The sequence below is a fragment of the Gracilinanus agilis genome, chromosome 1 (assembly GCF_016433145.1).
Source record: "Gracilinanus agilis isolate LMUSP501 chromosome 1, AgileGrace, whole genome shotgun sequence".
In the NCBI taxonomy this organism is placed as follows: domain Eukaryota; kingdom Metazoa; phylum Chordata; class Mammalia; order Didelphimorphia; family Didelphidae; genus Gracilinanus; species Gracilinanus agilis.
In genome coordinates, this window is record NC_058130.1 from 32,134,072 (window position 1) to 32,155,450 (window position 21,379).

At 39.6% G+C, this 21,379-nt stretch overlaps 1 protein-coding gene across 1 annotated transcript in view; it reads right to left on the bottom strand.

The window, feature by feature from the left end:
* Positions 1-290: 290 nt before the first annotated feature.
* The window catches only part of SUCLG2 (succinate-CoA ligase GDP-forming subunit beta), a 359,237-nt gene continuing 338,148 nt past the window's right edge, over positions 291-21,379 (bottom strand). Inside the window, exon 11 of the mRNA XM_044675780.1 lies at positions 291-1,344. Within this exon, the coding sequence (XP_044531715.1) occupies positions 1,229-1,344 (116 nt within the window). The 3' untranslated portion in view covers positions 291-1,228. The remainder of the gene's footprint in view (positions 1,345-21,379) is intronic.

Consider the following 21,379-nt stretch of genomic DNA (forward strand, 5'->3'; position numbering starts at 1 on the left):
TCATACAATGCATATTTCTATGTTCATCTTGTTGTATTTTCCAGGAACATTTAAATCTGATTTGGGTCATATGTTGACTGTGGTTGTGTATCGACACCTTTGCTCTAGGGAACAGGTGACCTAAATAATCAGGGTGAATATGAAGTCATCTCAGATTTTCTCTTTTCTATATGGGTTCTGGATGTGATAAAGTGGATCAGATAAAACTTCTGGATATGATAAAAACTTTATGATGAAGTAATCAAATAGTGAAATGGATAAATATGGAATTCATGCACACAGGACTGTAATTCACAGAACAAAGCCTTTTATTAAAATTTGAAAATGGATAAAAACATTTTAACCAAAATTTCTACAAATCCACAATTCAAAACCTTCCCTAACATACATGGACGGAATTATGAGAAAAGATACATTCTTTGCATCTCTCACATATTTCATTATAGGTTGACCGTTTTTCTAAATTACACACATAAACTGACATGATCTATCATCCAGCCACTCTTGGAAAGCAATCGACAGAAATGATTTTTCACCAGAATCACACATCCTTATTTTTCATATAAAAATTGGGTGACCTTAAGGCTTTAGGTTTTCTTGCTAGTATGAGGTATACAACACATTTCATGTTAAGGCAAAGAACAGAACATGTGTGATATCAGTGTGTTTTTTTCCCTGTGAGAAAAATGCAGAATGAAAACATCATTGAGTATATAGCATGGATAAAAATCACCAATCTTGTCTAAAAATCCCTTTAAAATGGGCGATAAATTTGGATATCAGCTATATATTTTTGTTAATTATCATGATGGAGAACTATATTGGAATTAGATAAAGAAAGTACCTAAAGTCAGTGGCTTTATTCATTTTACTGGACTAATTGTATCTGAAATGAGTTTGGACAAAATTCAGATTCCTCACTCTATCTTCCATCTTTCTAAACATCACTGGCTCTTATTAGTCTATGAGACACTGCTTATTTCTGGGAAGATAAAGGAGAAGGGGACTCATTATTTTAAACAACAATTCTATGTAAAATTCAAAGGATTTAAGCTGCAAGAATTTCTGACTCCAAAAAGTAATGTATAAACATTGATTATTTCTCCCTTCCTTCCCCCCGCAATGGTATGCATTCAGCAATACCCCAAACCATTTTCTCCAATTCAACAAAGTGGGTCATTTTTTTGTGGCTGCCATTTTTTTTCCTCATGGCACCAGGGGAAAGGCATCACTTTTGTCTTACGCTGGCCACAGCTTTCTTGGCAGCATCTTCCAGGTCACTGGCAGAAGTAATGGGAAGGCCACTGTTATTCAAGATATTCTGGGCTTCTTGAACATTGGTCCCTAGAAAAAAGGAAGACAGATGATCTTAGCAACATATCTACTGGATTATATGTCTTTTCATCCCTAGAACCACAATGCTTTGGGCAACCAAATTAATCTCTTTCAGCTTTTTTAGTTTTTTCATTAAGGCAGTCAGGTGCCTTAGTGGATAGTGTCAGAGTCAGGAAGGCTTGAACTTACATCCTGCCTCAAACTCTTGGACCAGTTTAATAATTTTTTTAATCTTTGGCTTCCTCATCTGCAAAATGAGTATAATAATAGCAACTGCCTCATGGGGGAATTGCAAGGATCATATAATATGAGATATATTAAGTTCTCTGCATACCTTATAGAGCTATAGGTTAGGTATTATTTTTATTATCTATAAAATAAGGGACTTGGAGTTGACGATCACAAAAGTTCCCTCACATGCTAACATTTCATGATTCTCTCGTCAGCACTCCATTGCTACTATCTAGTCAACAAAACCAAAATTTCTTGTTTAGGAGAGAAACATTTAGTTTTGGCTAGATGGTACTTGGGCAGAGCCATTTGAGAACGGCCAGATGACCAATTCTTCATCTGTATATTTTAAAGATAAGAGCTATATTTTCTTTCCTATTGGATAAAGATGAAATGTTGATTCTAAAAATATTGGATTTCTGGCCACATATTTTTGGATAACTGGAGGAAGTAAAGGATTGGATGGCTGGGGAAAGCCGATTATGCTTCCCTTCTGTATAGGTAAATTGAAGACAAGACTTTACTAAAAGATTTATTCCAATTTGAGTACTATAAATATAATTCCTGACTAATGTAATATTGAAATCAATAAGAAGGTTCCAGAGTAGAAATTTAGGATAACTCACTTGAATCTCAGGCCTTAATAAGTCAAATGGCATATAGGGAAATTTACTTATGACTCTCTTTTGGCCCAAAGGGCCACAACCACAGGAATAGCAACACTACCACCATCATTAACAAAATAATTTACAATAAAAACAGCAAAAGTAATGAAAAAGAGAAATGAAAGCACTTCATAAAACATTTGGTGACTAGAAACGCTGAAATCCCAAATCTGTTTCAAAAAAATATTTGATTATAAAAGATGGTAAGATAGGCCAGAATATGCCCTTGCCTAATATCTTCATGAAGGCATTATGAATTTCTTATGGTGAACTAGTTAATTGTATTAAGTTTATAAAACTCTGCATTCCACCTCCTCTCTGGGTGCCTTCCATAGGGTCTGCATTCTCCTACGCTCTCCATCCCCTACCAAAACAGTACCAAGATGGACTCTCTTCTCACCTTCACCTGCCAAATGGCTTCTTTTCCTTCCAAGTCCATTTTCTTTACAAAACCTTCCCTTTCATCTCATTCTCCCAGTATTTGTCCATTGATAATGCTATATTCCTTCTCAAATCATCTTATAGTCTATTAATTTGGGCATTTTTATCCCAGGTGGAATAGAAACTCATATTTTTTTGCCTTTAATCCCAGAGATTTGAATATAGGAGGCACTTATTAAATATTTGAAATTTCAAATGTCTATTTTGGAAGTCAATCATTTCATTCATTGATTAGTTTATTCATTCATTGTCCAGACCAAGGATTCTATTGATATACAGAGCTCCTTGTGAATAAACTGTTCTAATGAATATTGGCAATTTAAAGTCTTAGATGCCAGGAGATTTGGGAAGCTAACTAACTTGCTTAGAATTATAGCAGGTTTATGCCAGAAGCAGCATTTGAACTTAGATTTTCTTGATTTCAAAGCCAATTTTCTACCCCTTATACTTTACTGCCTGTCACAATCATATGTTAAAGACCTATTTCTAGGTAAGGATAAAGGAGGTCAGCCTAGACAATTTCATGCAAATTCATTGAATAATTTTGAAGACTAAACACAACAATAATGATAATAATAATAATGATAACTATCATTTTATATAGTAACTTTAGGCTTATAAGGCACTTTATAGGTATTTCATTTGATTCTCACCACATTTTACAGATGTGGAAACTGAGCCCAAGAGTGGTTAAGCCACTTGTCTAGGTTGCACAAAAGAAAATAAAGCTTTATGAAGCTGGATTCAAACTCAGCTTCCTTCCTCCAACTCCAATACTCTGTCATTATACCACTTAGTTGCCTTAACACACAAGGAGAAAATACATCTTACTTGAAATCAATCAGAAGTATGAACTATGCCTAGAAATCAATCAATTAATCAATCAACCAATCAAAAAAGCAGTTAAACCAGTTGTGATTGGAAGTTACTTTGGATCAGTTGAGGGACTTTGTCACAAGTTAAGCATTTGGTAGCAGAAGCCTGTCAAGGCAGCAAAGAAGGAATGTGAGATATATGACCTTGGTCTCCTTCTTCCACTCTCTTGTTCTTATACAAACAAGGGCTTTGTGAACTTTAGAGTGCCAGCAGATTTGGAATTTTTCATCAGTATCGTAGCATTAGCTCCCGGGGCAGCACTGACAAGAACAGTGTCTGCCTCTGAAGGCAAGGAAATATTGGAAATAATGCCAAAAGGCAGGTTCAAGGCTGTACAAAATGTTAAGTAGAAAAGTTACAAGGTAGTCATGGAGAATATCATGAGGGTGCTGGTAAAAGGGTTTTAGGAGGCTATGAGTTACTTCTTTGCCACATATGGTCTCTAAGCTTAAGCCCACTTACCCTTGGACTCTAGTATTCGTAGGAATGAGTGTGATGGACTTGGAGGAAGAATATTTTGTCCCATATGCACCAACTATAGCATCATAATAAGATTCCTATGTAAAAGATCATTGAAACTGTCTGACTAGCAGATATTGATGAATAATCATAAGAGGTAACACACTGGTGGGGGTTCATGAATTGTAGAATTAGAAAGACATGTCAATCCCTAGGGCTACTCCCAGAGGGGAGATGTAGTAGTCATGCTTTAGGTTCTAGCCTACCAGGTTAGGGTGAGTAATGGTGAGAAAGAAACCCCAGAGCAGGTGCTATACCTGAATTACTGGTGCCAGTACCTTGAACTGCTAAATGAACCTGGATCCCTGCTATGAAATTCAAGATATACAGCAATTCAAGTACATTTTCCTTTACTCTTGGGTACCAACTCATGAGCATGTCTCTGTATTAATGCACATAAAATCATAGATATACTTTGTAAGGTATCTGTCTCTTTGGGATTAGTTACCTTTAGATTTTTGTGAGAGATTCTTATAATCTTTTTTTTACAACATGGATCCATTTGTACCTACTGGCCTTTCAGAATAAGATTTTTAAATGCATAAAATAAAATATATAGGATTGCAAAGGAAATCTAAGGTTAGTGAAAAAAAAATGTAACTCTTTCTCATTTAAGTTCATAGATTTCCTGAACCTTGGACCCACTGGAGATAAGTGGATTTCAGTTTTAGAACCCAAGAATTATAGAATGAATAATGGAAGAAATATTCAAGTTCACCTAGTACAACCCCCTTGCTTTTACATTTGAGAATACTAAAGGCTAGAAATGTTACATCATTTGGTTTTTAATTCACTATGATTGGACTTAGGTAGGAAGTATTATGAGCTCTGATGTATTAATCTTATGTATTAATGCCTCACACATGGAGCCTGCCCTCTTGGAGACAGGTGTTGTTAAGGGTCTTCTATAGCTGGGTCTTTCTACTGCCCAAGTTGGAAAGTGTTCTTGTGCTGATACAGCCCATGGGTTAATGCGGATGCCCATTACCCATAGCTGGGCTACATTGTCTGAAGTCCTGAATCAGTTCCCCCCACACTTAATAATGTGCAAATTACTTTTGCATTTTTATTTAATAAATAATATTGGCCAAAAAGAATATGATGGAACTTTGGAGTCCAGTGAAATATCTAATCTAGCTCGTCAAATCATTGATTTTATCTATTTAAGCAGAGGAAGCCCATTTGTAGACAAACACTTCAAAATGAGGCAATAAAGCTCTCAGACACATTTTTAAAAGGTTGTAAATGAAAAGAGACGCTTCAGGGAAGAGTATTTCTCACTGTCAAAAATCATACAAATGGCAAAGGCTTGGTTAAATGAGATCAGATTAATTAAAAGAGATGACCAATTGTTACTTCTCTCCCCTAGGCCTCATTTCATTACTATGGCACAGCAAGAGGGGGAAGTCCTCTGAATTTCTATGGAATGGTGCTCATCTCCATTCCTGTTTCCCCTGAGAACATATACTTTCTGGAAGCACCGGGTTGAAGGCAGGGCTGCCCCTGCATCCTTAGAATAACAGGACATATTTTGCATTGTGTTTTGGTTAACATCTATTTAGTATTAGTCAAGCCATTGGTTTTCTTTTCTTAAATATACTTCTAAGGACCATGCCTTCAAGGAGCTCACTTTGTTTTTTTTAAATCTTTACCTCCTGTGTTAATATCAATTCAAAGATAGAAGAGTGAAAGGGGCTAGGCAATTGGGGTTAAGTGACTTGCTCAGGATCACACAGCTAGGAAGTGTCTGAAACCAGATTTGAACCCAGGACCTCCCATTTCCAGGACTGGTGCTCTATCCACTGTGCTACCTAGCTGCCTCCTCTTAAATATGCTACTAAAGACTAGCTACATGTACAGAACAGTTAGCAAATCAAACACTCATTTAACTTTCTTTTCCAAACATGCTTTCATATTCTTGTGACTCTTATTACAGTGTATGGGGTCTACCAGAAATAATTAGCTTTGGAAAAGATACCAAGTATAATCTTTTTTTTGTCCCTTTCCTCATAGTGGACTTGGGCTGGAGTTTTCTCTTCAACTGCTCTCAAATTTGTCCTAAAAGGAAATAACCCAAATGCCAATTTGTAATTCTTTCCCTTAACAATTTGCAGCTAACTTTCCATTGGAAAACACATTAGATGAGGAGTCAGAGGTCCTGATTTCAAATCCTGACTCTTCTACATTTTTTCCCTGAGTGATTTTGAGTAAGTAACATAACCTCTCTAGGTCTCATCTTTCTTATCTGTAAAACAAGCAGGTTGGGCCAGATGAACTTGGAGGTCCCTTCCAGCTCTAATTCCCTAATCCTCTAATGCACACTTATAATGCATGCTTATTCTTTCTCTAGGCACACATTAATTACTCGGTTTATCATGGATTGTGTAATTGTCCAATCCTCGTCCTGCTGTTTTTGTGTAATTTAGGCCCTTCGAGCACAGCACTGTCTGTATTATTTCCCTGGATTAGGGAGTGTTTGTTTTACTGGACCTGAATAGGACCAGGCCTGTGGGACACAGACACACATATCGATAAATCCTAAACATAATTTTTTTAAAGTGCTGACCCAGATTGCTGAGATAGACAGCCAGACACTGCTCAGGCTATTTTGAAGCAGACTGACCAACGTTCACCCAGAATGATTTAGGTATAGATGTATATGGAGGCTTCCCTTTTGTCATTCCCCTGTTCAATACCTGACGTGTCCACCTCCTCCTCTTCCCTGCAGCTTTCATAGGGGAGGGCATTGTGGTAAAAAAGAAGGGCATACTGACTCTGTAGTGAGATGGCCTGGGTTCAAAGCCCATCTCTGATCTTTATAAGCTTGGGTAAAATTACTATCTCCAGGCTTCAGTTACTTAACTGTAAAATAAAGGATGATCTCTGAGGTCCCTTCCACATCCTTTTTAGGGGTGAGAATGTTGTGGGACAACTTTAAGGAAAAATCCTGTATCTGGAAAGTTTTCCCTTGTCAAGAATGACCGACTCCAATAACGAGCTTGAAAATAAAAAGAGAGATTTATTCATTTGGAAGCAATGTTGAAGGGTTGGGAGACAGGTGCAAGAGTGGACACTGCCTCTGAGAAGAGATGGATTCTGGGCTTCTTATATCTTTTAGACAACAGGGGCTACATGACCAGGGATGAGAGGGTGGAATGAGGTTAGGCAGAAGTGTGGGAAGTTTGTCATCTGATTGGGGATGGAGTGATGTTTTGTGTCCTGAAGACACAAGGAGATGACCTGGAATAATTTAGGGGATGAGTAGATGTCCTAGATACAGCATGATGCTATCAGAGCATAACTGGGAGATATATATCTGTGTCCATCTCAAAATCGAGGGGAGAATCCAAGGGGAATATTTCTCTCAGGGGTCCTTCCTTATCATGGATCTCTAATGCTCAGGGTCACTTTTTCCTTAGCACTACAAGAATACAAGGAAGGACAAGAATACAAGGAAGGAAAAGAATTTTCCTGCTTTCCTTCTGACCTGGAACAGTTCTGGAGTTTGGGGTGTTCAAAGGCAACCCTGGGTCCCTTTCCAAGAACAGTATCTGATTTTGTCTCTTTATTCTCTGTTTGAATCCTGGTTTTGGACTGCCCCTTACCACCTGAGACATTTAATATATTCAGGTTTCATAGACCTTTGAAGCCATCGAGTTCAGTCTCCTTATTCTATAGCTGAAGAAACTAAAGTTGAGAGAGGGAAGTATCTGAGGCAAGATTTGAACTCAAATATTTCTTACTCCGAGTTAATCAAGTTATGCCCTCTTCCCGGGATATTATGATTGATCCTAAGTCTCTTCAACTCTGTAATAAACCTTACTTTTCCATCTGTAAAATGGAGCCAATGCTATGGGTAAATAATATAAAACAAACAAACAAACAAACAAATAAATAAACCAAAATAAACAAACAATAAATAAATAAATAAATGAAAAATGCAAGGTAAAGGTTTTATGAATGACTGAATGCTCCAAAGATATGAATTATTAGTATCTTAGGACATGAATTTCAGTCTTAATTCTATGAACACAAGAGGTGGCAGACCTTTGGAGAAGATGGACCCCAAATTCGATGTTGTTAAGTCATTTTAGGAGTGACTGACTCTCCATGACCCAATTTTGGTTTTCTTGGTAAAGACACTGGAGTGGTTTGCTATTTCCTTTTCCAGATCATTTTTAACACATGAAGAACTGAAGCAAACAAGGTTAAGTGACTGGCCCAGGGTCACCCAGCTGGGAAGTGTCTGAGGTCAGATTTGAACTCATGAAAATCAGTCTTCCTGATTCCAAACCTAGTACTCTATCCACTGGGGCCACCTCGTTTCCCTTTGACCCCAAAGCTACCACTTTTTAAGGGAACAGAAAAAGAACAGAAAATTAAAGGCCATCTTAAAAGGCAACCTTCTTCTCTGAACCTCCTTGGATCCTCCTTTGATTATCTGAGCCTGTCTTTACAGGAGGCACTAAGTAGTGACTATTCCAAAAGGCTGCCAGCAGGTGTTTTTTTGCTACCCATGATGCACAGGGCCTGCCTATTCTAATTCTGAAATATTGTCTTAAACAATGCCTGGGGTATCCTCTTCCAAAAGCTACCTTTCCCTACCCTTAACCCCACCCACTACTCATTTTACTTCCATGTCAAAGTGGCTAATGGCTTCATAATTCTGGGACCTGCTTAAATGAATTATAATTCCATTGGCAGTTTTAGCTTAATTACAACTGTAATTAGCAAGTGGGCAGCAGACATGGTCCAAGCTGGGTGGCTTTCTGTGAGATTTACAACTTTGGCTCTGAGTCTTGGTAAGAGAACTGTAAGAAGAAATATTGCAAAAGCCTGCGCGTAGGCAACACGACCAGCTGAAGGTTTGAACTCCTCAATAAGTGAGATCGTTTTGGGGGTTTGCCTGCTTTGGCAGCCTTAGCAGCGCTCCTCTGGGGGACTTGTGGTCCTTTTCTTCTAGAGAGGCAACAAGAGAGTCAGAGATTGGGAGAGGTGACCTCAAGCTCTTCTCCTTGCTGAAAAGAACAACACCTTTCTTTAGTGCATGGTTTACAAAGTACTTTTCTCGCAGCTACCTTCTCTAAAAGTCCATTTCAAAGAGTAGGCTTAGATGACTTCTAAGGTATCTTTTAGCTCTAATTCTATAATCCCATTTTGAACATTGTTATTTTTATTTTACAGATGGGGAAACTGAGGCTCATAAAGGTTAAGTGACTTGTCTGTATTTTTGCAGCTAGGAAGAGGAATATTGAAGAAGCAAGACAGTCTGATAGAGTCAGAGGACATGTTTAGAAAGAATTAAGCCAGGTTGTTTGCAGGGGCTTGAGATGAGCTGCTTATGTTAGCTGTATGTGTAGAATACCTTCTATACTTAAATATTTAGTAATTCATTCATTCATTCATTTGTTTGTTTATTTATTTGTTTGTTCATTTATTCATTCATTCATTCGTTTGTTTGTTTGTTTATTTATTTATTTTACCCTTAACTTTTGTGTATTGGTTCCTAGGTGGAAGAGTGGTAAGGGTGGGCAATGGGGGTCAAGTGACTTGCCCAGGGTCACCCAGCTGGGAAGTGTCTGAGGCCGGATTTGAACCTAGGACCTCCCGTCTCTAGGCCTGACTCTCAATCCACTGAGCTACCCAGTTGCACCCCTATACTTAAATATTTAAAGACTAGTTCTGTTCCTGAATACCTGTGTGACCTTTGTCAAGTCACTTACAGTCTCTGTGCCTCAGTTTCCTCACACACAAAATGATGTGTTTTGACTAGACTCTAAATCTACGCTCCACTATTAGCCTTCAGGTGGCTTCCAGGTATCTACATCCGGCACTCGATGCCATCACTGTCCTCCCCTCTCTGAAGCAGTCTGTTTGATGAACACCAAGCAGGGGGCTGGGGATGGAGAGAATGCAGGAGGCGCCAAGATGAAACTGGAGGAAAGAGAAATAGCAGCTGCTATGGTGAGTCCTATGGACAAGAAGGAGAGGCGGAGGGTGCCTTGGGCAAAATGCTTGTTTGTTTGAGAAGGAAAAATATAATGATTGGCGAGTTTAAAGTAAGTTCCTTCTCTAATCAGCAGGTGGCTTTTTTTCCTTTTCTTGTAGATCTGAATAGAAACCAGTCATCAACAGCTGCTTCAGCCTCCGACATGGAATTCAGGGCTCCAAAGAGAGTGTTTATGCCTACATACACAATTACAAAGGAAATTGATCTCCTTCCCATTTCTAAATGATTCTGTGGACACATTCTAATATTTATTAAGTGCTGAATTGCCTCTTAATGAGGTTACACGAGGCCAAGGTTAATCAGCACCTGGAGAGGTAATGGATAATCCTGACTGGGGTGGGGTGGAGGGTTTCAGATGGTTCCACATATCAGGTGACCCACAGAGAGCTCCTGAAAAGGAGGAGTCCCTCAGTGGGCTCTCTAACCACTTTATATATGCTAATGCATTTGGAATCAAAGGGAAACAGATTTCAAAATGAAATCATACCCTACTGCCAGAGAAAATGAAATAAAAAAGAAATTCTTCCCCTACCCCCAACCTGTTCTGAGAGAAAGATTTACCACTAACCTCCTGCCACTGGGTGGTGTCAGAGAACTGTAAACAGAGATTCACAGTTAATTTCTTAATGTAATCTGATCTTGACTCTCATTAATCCCAGCTAGAATGATGAAAGTAGAAGAAATCATGGGGTTCTCTTTTATGAAAGATCCCCTCCTAAGGCTAGCCTTCTGCACAGGGAGTGGGAACACCTTTCTTTTGGGGAAGGCTGGGTTGAGAAAAAAAAATTAAAGCTAGCATTAAAGAGCTTCTCATTATGACAGCTTCTTTTTTTTTTTTTTTAATTTTGGTTGAATGTGTTTAATAAGGAACTTACTTTAAAAAATTTGAAAGTAATTATTTGTAGCAAATATTGTGCAGCAAAAACCTGAGGTTTGAAATGTAGCCACTTCAAGGAACTCCTTCAAGGTGCCTCTATATATTCCTTTAGCCTATTTGAAAATGTTTATTTTTTAATTGTTTTAATGGGTGATTGGTGGCAGAGTGGGAGGATGGGTTATATAAAAAAATACCATATTTGGAATCAGAAGACCTGAGTCTGAATTCCAGTTCAGCCACTTATAACCTCAGTTCCTTGTTACTTTAGGCAAGTCATTTTATCTCACAAGGCCTCATATGTGCTTCTGAGGCACGAAGACCGGGCTCAAACCCCTTTTCAAAAATACTTCCTACTCTTCCACCTATAAGTCAATACACAGAAGTTAAGGGTTTAAAATAAAAAAAAAATAAGAAAAAAAATACTTCCTAGCTCCATGTTGGCAAACCAATAGCACATGTATTGGATCATGCTGGAGGGGGCTGCTTCCTTCCCCCTCTCCATGCATGTCTGAGGACAATTTTCACATCACCCACCTCTCTGCCCAGCAGCCCAAAGGAAGCATTTTCTCCCCCTCTCTGGGGTAAGGCACAGGATTTACATGCGGTGTGAGGGTTGTAGTTGGGCACTTAGTCTCTAAAAGGTTCACCATCACTATCCTAGCTGTTTGACTGAAAGCAAGTCTCTATCTTGGGGGAGATTTAGTATCCTCAGCTCAGGATAATAATAGGTCTCAGTTTCCTCATTTGTAAAACAAAGAGGTCCAATTTCTAATCTGAAGCATGTATATCCCTAAAGGTTAAAAGAAGCTGTCAGGAGGGCACAGGTAATAAAGAACTGGCATGAGCATGATAACCTCTAGAATGTATTTCCTTTCTGTATTGGATAGGGATTATAGAAAACTTTGCCTGTGTTTGGCAATGAAAAAGGTTGGGAATTCCTGGAATAATCATCTTGAATGTCTCTTTCAGCTCAAAGCATCTATCATTTTATCACCCCATCAGATTCTTTAGCTGATCAAAAGCCTGAGATACTTTCCAAGAATGAGATGTTACCTGCCCCAAGTCTCATTTTTTTCCCCTGTGGAGTGTGTTCAGGCTTAGAAATATAGACATGTTTACATGTTTAGAAAGAGGTAAACCCGGTTGTTTGCAGGGTCCTGAGATTAGCTGCTCACATGCTCTGAATGCCTTCTACAGATACACAGGTAGAGTTTGGGGTGTAGTGCCTGGACTAGGGCAGCTGGGTCTTCCTTAGTTCCATTCTTGAGCTTGAACCCCTATATCTTAATGCTTGGATTTCGATGGGAATAAGATGCTGAAGCGACCCCTTCCCTCTTTTTTAACCTTGTCCCTACTCACGACAATCTACTGTAGAGTTTCCAGTCTTTTGAGGGCCCTGAGATTCACAAGACTGCATGATCATGGTGAACCTGACCATTGTTACCAAGTATCGTGGCAGTTGGCATTTGCGTCTCCTACTCTTCCTCACCCCCAACCCACCCCGCAAAGCAATATGGCCATCATTTACTCTCTGGTGCCTGACTGTCAACTTTAAGACATGCATGAAGGACCTGAGCCAGGAAGAAATAAAATGATTGTCAAGAAAGGCACCTTGGTAAAGGGGCGAGATGGCTGGACTTGGAGTCTGCAGAGAGGTGAGCCCTCAGTATTAGAGGACTGTATTTAGAGAGGTGAATCCTGGCTTTTTGCTTTATATCTGGGTGACCACCTTACCTTCTCTAAGCCTCAGTTTCCTCATCTGTTAAAAGACTGAATTAGGATTAGATGACCATTGATTCACCTTGGAGGCCTAAATGCATGCTTCTGAGGCAGAAAAACCTGGGCTCAACCCCTTCTTCAGATACTTTCCAGCTCTTTGACTCAAAGCAAGTCTCTTTATCTTGGGTAAAGTTCAGTATTCTCATCTTGGATGATACTCATGGATAATACAGCACCTACTTTATAGGATTGTTATGAAATTTAAATGGGATTTTGTACACACACATATCCATCTACTATCTATGATTTATCTATCTGTATATGTATGTGTATATATATGTATATATAGATATATATGTATATATATATATGTATTTATCCATCCATCCAAATGAAAAGTAATTTCACCTGCATGAGGACAGACTAAACAGTACAGAATTACTTCTACCAATGCAGAAGAACAAATGCTTTTCAATTTAAGAGTCTTGGAGAGTTTTCCAGGGCACTGAGAACTGACTTGGCCAGGGTCATTTAGCTAGGGCATGAAATGGTAGTAGAACCTAGGTCTTCTTTACTATAGCACAAGTTCTCTCGCTACTATGTCATACTACCTTATAGAGCTATCAACATCATCACTGCATTACAACTAAATTTATATGACATGTTTAAGGGTGTTAAAAGTGGAATAGATAGACTCAGGAGGCGGCAGATTCCTCATCTCAGGGGAGTGGATGCTGGCTGAGCACTTGCTAGGAATCTTGTAGGAGGGGTTACCCATCAGCTTGAAATAAATGACCCCAGAGGTCATTCTTCACTGCGGGATTGGCTGATTCTTGTTCATATGATTTGCTGATATATGAGTAAAAGTCACAAAAACCAAAGGAAATTTGATGGACTGACCAAATTCAACTATCAGAGAGTCAGAGAATTACAGAGTTCAAGCTGGAAAGGACCTCCAAGGACATCTGTTCCTACCCCCTCATTTTACAGATGAGGAAACTGCAGGGCGTCAAGGTTAAATAACTTATCCAAAGACATAAAGGTGGTAAGTGGCCAGTCCAGGATTCATTTCTGAGCAATATAAAGGGTTCGATCCAGTCAAGATTCTGGTATAATTTTGAAGAATGGAATATACTATCCTATAATGAATAAGGAGAAAGTTGGGCATGAGATCATTTTTCCAACCAATAGAATACTAACACAAAGTTGGCACATAGTAGGCTTTCAACAATTTCTTATTGTATTATATTTCTTATATATTATATATTTCTTATATCTTAATATTAATTAAATTAATTATCTTAATATTTTAATTGAAATTATTATTATTTCTTAACATATTATATATTACTAATAAAGTTTGATAAGAATCTAAACAAAAAAATTGATTGAACCCAGTGTTTTCCTTTTGAATTTAGAAAGTGAAGTATGGGAAGAGAATGCATGCAGAAAGAGGAGAGGAGACCAGCACAGAAGAGTAGCAATTAAAATGAGGAAGGCAAGGAAATTCGAGAAAGGGAACAACTTTCAGTCATTATAGAAATCCATCTTTCAGCCAAAGTTGTTCCTTTCCTCTGACTTCATTTTCCAAATAATGAGGCCAAGATCACGAGAATGAATTTATGCTCATGGATTGAGAACAAAGGAAGGAGAAACATGTGAGGTGGAGATGGAGCAATAGTAAGGAAAAAACTATAGGAGAAATCCACTTGGGGGCAAGAGCTGTGAGATGGCACTACAAAGAAAAAAACAGACATGTCGTGATGGAGGATCCAGTTTTTCCTAGGTGCAAAATCCCTTCCACCATCCATGGTAGGCTACAAGGACAGGGTCAGGAAAAGAGATGTTCAGACAGCAGAATGGGAGAGTCTCATCTTTGAAGAGGTGGTGATCGAGAGAGAAGCAAAACTACCTTCCATCCAAGACCCCAAGAAACACCTTTTATTCTAAAATATTTCAACAGGAAACAAAATAGGGTGTGGCAGGCCAAGCCCAAAGGCATCTCTACTTCTGTGTTTTCCTTGGCCTTTTTCAGAGGGCTCCCAGAGGGCCATTCACAGGGGTTCTCTTCCACTCAAGGCTGCGCTTATCTATTTAGTGGGAAAATCAGCCCTGAAATGTTTCAAGTGGACCTTTTTATCAGGCCTATCAAACAAGTGGCCAGCTGACTGACAGATCTCAAGAAACACCCGTCATTTTAGTCCCCCCCCCCGGCACACAGATGGACTACAGCTGAAGAGTGTGACTGAGGCTTTTATGACTGGAACATTTTACCATGATATATATTGATTGAGCTTCAAACTCTGGGGGAATTAATCATACTAACAACATAATAATAAAAGCTGCTAACATTTACGTAGCCTTTTAAGGGCTGAAGTCTGCTTTGTAGTATAGGGTCTCATTTGAACCTCACAATAAGCCTGTGAGGTAGGTGCTAATTCTAATCTCCATTATACACATGAGGAACCTGAGGTAGACAGAGGTTAAGTGACTTGCCCAATTGATAAGTGTTTGGGGCAGCATTTCAACTTAGATCTTCTTAACTCCAAATCTGGCCTCAGATATTTATTAGTGTTTGATCCTGGGCAAGTCACTTAACCCTATTTCCTCAGTTTCCTCATCTGTCAAATGAGCTGGAGAAGGAAATGGCAAACCATTCTAGTATCTTTGCCAAGAAACTCCAAATGGAGTCACAAAGTCAGATACAATTGAAACAATTGAACAATAACCATAACTTCCTGACTTTAAGTCCAGCCCTTTATCCACTACACCATTTTTAGTCCTTAACTGAGGCAAAAGTAGTTCATAGGATCTTCCATCTAGACCTAAAAAGAACTGAAGATGCTGTCTAATCATTGACCTCTTTTTTTATAGCTGAGGAAACGCAGTCTAGGGAGGTTCAGTGTCTTGTTTAAGTTCCCAAGGATTAGGTATCAGAAGAACAGTTTGAACCCAAGTTTTCTGATACCAGAACCCACAATCTTTACAAAACTGCCTTGTAATTATTTTATTTGTGAATACATATATGGTGATGTATGGTGATAATAGCTTATATTTGTGGCACTTACTATGTGCCAGACACTACAATTGTTCTCTCTTCTGTTCTTCACAGCAGCCCACTAAGGTAGGTGCTACTATTATCCCTATAGAAGTTAAATCCCTTGGCCAAAGTCACATAACAAGAATTTATGGCTGAATTTGAACTCAAATCTTCCTGACTCCACCTTACCACCTAGCTTCTTAATATACAGTTTTGCATGTGCTGTTTTACCTTCACTTCAAATCTCATCACCTTGCTGTGAACAAAAACCTTGATTGACATTCCCTTTCTCAGACTCATCTCCCCTCTGATTGGAGGCCAGAGAGGATGGAGTATCAAACTCCTCCCAAACTCCTTCCTTTATGGAGAGCAGAAGCTGGACTCTTAGCTTACTCCACATTGTAGCGGTCCCTCTGCCTAGTTTCAGCTCCATGGAATAAGGCATTCCCACTGTCCCTGATAGTCTCTGATGCCCCTTTCTCCCTTTGCCCTTTAGCTCTACTTTCTTGCCTCCTTTTGTGCCTCATTTATGCCTCATTAGATTACAAGCTCCTTAGGATCAGGAACTGTCTTTTTATTCATTGTATACGTAGCACGTAGCACAGTTCCTGGCATGGAGTAATTGTTTAATAAATGTTTTTGGACTATATTGTATGTGTGTATACGTAAAAGTGTATCCACGTATATGGACAATATGTATATGTATATATGTAGGCAGAGATACACACATATTGCCCTCTTGTTGGAATGAAAGCTCTCAGAGGGCAAGAATTATTTCCCTTTAGTCTTTCTATCTCCAGGGTTTAACAGAGGTCTTGGCATGCGCGCGCACACACACACACACACACACACACACACACAAATGAACACATGTTGATTGAAATGACTCCACCTAAGATCACAGAGTGATCTTGGCAGTACCAGGATTTGAAACTAGGAATCTTTTGGTTCTATAGCCTGTGCTCCATCTCCTGGTTCATAATTGCCTGTCCTCTTCAGGAAACCATGCTGGGATTGGGGATATAGAATTCCTGGCCTCAAAGAGCTTATAAACTAGGGGCAGCTAGATGATTCAGTGGATTGATAACCAGGACTGGAGAGAGAAGGTTATGGGTTCAAACCTGACCCTACAGACTTCCTAGCTGTGTGACCCTGGGCACACCACTTAACTCCCATAGCCTAGCCTGTATTATTATTCTGCCTTGGAACTAATACTTAATATTGATTATAAGACGGAAGGTAAGGGTTTTTTCTTAAGCATTTACAAACTAGTAATAAACACACATGAGTTGGCTATCAAAGTAACTACTGAAGGAAGAGAAGGCTTGATTTGAGATCTGGAGGGTACGACAGATCATCTGATTAGTGTAGAGGATAGAGCAGTGATGGTAAACCTTTTAGAAATGGAGTGCCAGGCCCCACCCCTAGACCACATACTGTGCCCACCCCCTGCTGAGTGTTGGGCATTCCCCTACCCTTTACTCCACACTGGGGAGGGAAAAAGCACTCCCATTGGGCTGCTGTTTGGACGGGTAGGTGAAGTGAGGAATGTCCTCAGCAAAGGTAGAGAGGGGTAGAGGAATGATCTGAGGACTCTGGTTCCCTTCTGCTCTGCCCTCTGTGAGCCACCCACATCACCCCCTGTGTGCCCAATTGGGCTGATGAGCAGAGGGGAGGGTGATGTGAAAAAAAAATGTCATCAGGCACGGTGGAGAGGGCTCAGAGAGCAGCTCTGTCAGAGTCCCTCTGCCTTTCTAGTAAGGAACTATGGGGTTGGGGGATGGAGGGCAGCCATGTGTCCACAGAGAGTGCTCTGTGTGCCATCTTTGGCATCCATGCCATAGGTTCACCATCACTGGGATAGAGCATTAGACTAGAAAGGCCAGAGTTCAAAATCTTCTTCACATCCTTACTAGCTTTGTAACCCCAAGCAAGTCATTTAACCTCTCAGCTTGCTCATTTGTTAAGTGATGGCATTAGAATTCATGTCTTCTAAAAGACTCTCATCTCTCATCTCTCAATCTATGACCTTCTTTCCAAGATGTAGAAGGAGCATCAAGAAGGGTCCAAGGAAACCAGCCTGAAGCTGAAGGCTCCTAATTTCACTTATTAATCAATCAATAGCATTTAGTAAGTACTAATAATAGCTTAGGCACTCTACTAGACACTGGAGACACAAAGACAAAAGTGAAAAAGCCTCTGCCTGCCAGGAGCTTGCATTCTTTTGCAGGGAGGCAGAGAGAGGTAAAAGAGAAAGCCGAAACTTGTAATCAAGAATCCCTATTTGGTAGTGGAAGGAGAGGAGACCCTGGAAAGAAGTTTGAATTCTAATCTACCACTTCTTTTCAGGGAGCTAAAAAGTTATCAGTCAAAATCCACTCTTGGATAGAAAATTCCTTTTTAGACACATTTGGGGAGGGGGCGCTTCTTGCCACAGATTTAGTGATCAGAAAACCTGGGCAAAGTGATTCCTAATGAAAAAGAAATCTCCCTTTCTTAGCCTATGCCTCACCTTCCATTTTGAGGTTTCTTAATGATGTTAACTAGCCTCAGCCCAAAACCATAAAAAAGAGCCATCTCAGACCCCAAATCTCAGCTAATCTACAGTTGTACACCACATGTGCGAAGCTGGCAAAAATGCTCTCTCACACCTTTCGGCGTGTTTTTATTACTCTTCTTATGGATTATGATGTCTCTAGGCATTTTCTCCTGCTTTTGTCTTAATTTCAAATAAATAGCAAAACCCATCCCCAATCATTTCTTTCATTTCACTGGCAAAAGGCATCATCTGTAAAAGTTAACTCCCCTCCTCCCTTTGCCGCCACCAATATGTGGTTGTTCAAGTTACCCATGAGCCTTTTAAATAAAAATAATCCCGCATCTCAGCTGGTGAGTTCTTTTCTGATAAGGCAAGTAAATACATGTAATTATAAAGTTACCATTTTCAAAGAGGAGAGTAATCCTTGCTTTATCCACTGGTAAAGCAGCTTGTAATTATTATACGGCTGAGAACAAAGATTTGTCCACAAAATCCCCTTAAATCAAGCCAGATTTGACTGATTAAAACTTTTCTCATCAAGACATTTCTAATACATTGTGTGTGGGCAAAGAGCCTTTGCTGTGTAGGCCTCAAATCTGTTAGATTTATGGGAACAATCATGGAACTTCTGTTGGGCAAAGGTACAAATGGAATTCTAGTAGGCCAGCCTCCTCCACTATGTTTTCGTGTGGGTTATCCTAACACAGAGACATTTTAAAAGGCTGGATTTGGACCTTTTAGTCACCCCCAATTTTTTTGTACTCTTCCATCTGATCTAATTTCAGTGAGGTGAGAAAAAACACTACCAGAGGAATGTCAGGAGTAGGAAGTGGTGAGTTAAAAAAAAATTGGTGGTGGTGGTGGGGTAAAGTTGTTTTTGTTTTAAGCCTTACCTTCTTTGGTCTTAGAATCAATTCTATGTATTGGTTCTAAGGCAGAAGAACAGTAAGGGTTGGGCAATGTAGGTTAAGTGACTTGCTCAGGGTCATATAGCTAGGAAGTATCTGAAGTTACATTTGAACCCAGCACCTCCCATCACTGGACCTGGCTCTCAATCCACTGAGCCACCCAGCTGCCCCTTCTGTTAGAACTGTTACTGTTTCCATCCTCCAGTCCCCACTCACTTCATTCCCCAAGCATTTAAAACAATGCTTAGAACCTAAGTCCTCAAAATACATTTTTAATTCAACTTTCAAATATTGTGTGCTTTGTTTATTTTATTTAAAGTTTTACCTTTTGCCTTAGAATCAGTACTGTGTATTGGTTCCAAGGCAGAAAAATGGTAAAGCTAGGCAATGGGGGGTAAGTGACTTGCCCAGGGTCACACAGCTAGAAAATGTCTGAGGTCACATTTGGACCAAGGACCCCCTGACTCTGGGTCTGACTTGATAACCACTGAACCACCCAGCTGCCTTTACAGATACTGTTAATTAATCTTTACAGGCCTTGGGATCTTGTAGTTACAATTTAGCAAACTCAATATTTAAACTCTATAGTTTAACAAGTTGAATAAAATTAAACTAGGTGCAAGATTCCATTAGTCCTTAAAGGCACAGTAGCAATATTAATAGTCCCTGTGAGAAAGGCTATTAAAACTGATCTGTCAGAGCATCCTAATAACGCTATTCGGCAGGCATGGGATTATCTCCACTATATAAAGGAGAGAACTGAGTTTCAGAGAGCTATGGTGATTTGTTCAAAGTCACAAATCTGGCAAATTTTAAAGGTAAGAATCAAATCAAAGTTTTTCTGGAATTCAAATCCACTTGTTCAGTTGTTTCAGGACTCTTCAAGATCACAATTGAGGTTTTCTTGGCAAAATTCCTGGAATGCATTGCCATTTCCTTCTCCAGTTCACTTTACAGATGAGGAAACTGAGGCAAACAAGCTAGTGTCTGAGGCCAGATTTGAACTTAGCTTTTCCTGACTCCAGACCCACTGTGCTACTTAGCTACTATTCTGTACGTGATCCATTCTGCTAAAGAGGGGATGGCACAGGCTTTATTCTCAAGGAATTGATAATCTAATAAGAGGGAAATCCTTTCCTAACTTGGTCCTTGTCTACCTTTCCAGTCTTCTTACACACACACACATACACACAGACACACACACACGTATATATTTTCTAGTATTCTTACACATATGTATACATGCACATATATGGCTATATATATTATATATGTGTACATATACAAACACAGATAGGTGATACATGGGATGAAACATTGGGTTTGGAGTCAGAAAGCCTTGGGTTCAAATTCAGCCTCAAAACACTTAGTAGCTGAGTGACCTTGGGCCAATCATTTGTGTGAATTAAATATGGGGAGGATCTCCAACCCAGTCCAGTCCTGGAAGTCTCCCCTAATAGGGGTCACAGAGTCATGCATCCATTTACCAACATGGCAGGAGAAATTCCTGACCAGTGGAAGTCAAGGGATGTGATGGGTAGGGACTGAAGTGAAACTCTGGAAAATTAAAAAATCTTAGGGGAAGGATTTAGACTGAGCATAAAAAGCCAGTGACTGAAGCAGAGGGCTCTCTCTCTCTCTGCCATTTTTTAGGCTTGAGAAAGGAGCTCTCTTGATGGTGAGCGGGTGCTTAGTGATGTAAGCCATCTCTGGCAAGTGGCGTAGCAGGCCAGGCATGCTGGGCTGGGAACGAGGGAATTCAGTCTCTTGGGCTCTGGTCCCTTCCTGAACTCGAGCTCGCTCCTTGGCTGGCCTTAATTAGTCTGGCTGGACCATGAGGGTAGCTGGGCTCCCTGACCCCTGCTTGTGAAATGGGCCAGGGCCCAAGGGCCATGATGAAGCATGTGGTTGAAGACTTTGGGAAGTTAGGCTGGTAATATTACCTTCTTTCTCTCCTTCTTTCTCTTTACTTCTAAATACTTTTAAGTTTAGTATAAAATCCCCAAGATTTATTTTTATTCATAATACATTTAACCTCTGTTCACTTCACTTTCCTCAACTATAAAATGAGAATAATAATAGCACCTAATTCCAGAGTTTTTGTAAGACTCAAATGAGATAATATTTGTAAAGTGATTATTATTGTGCTTGGCACATAGTTGGTGCTACCTAAATGCTATTATTATTAATATTATCAAAGTATTTACATGCTTTCTCTC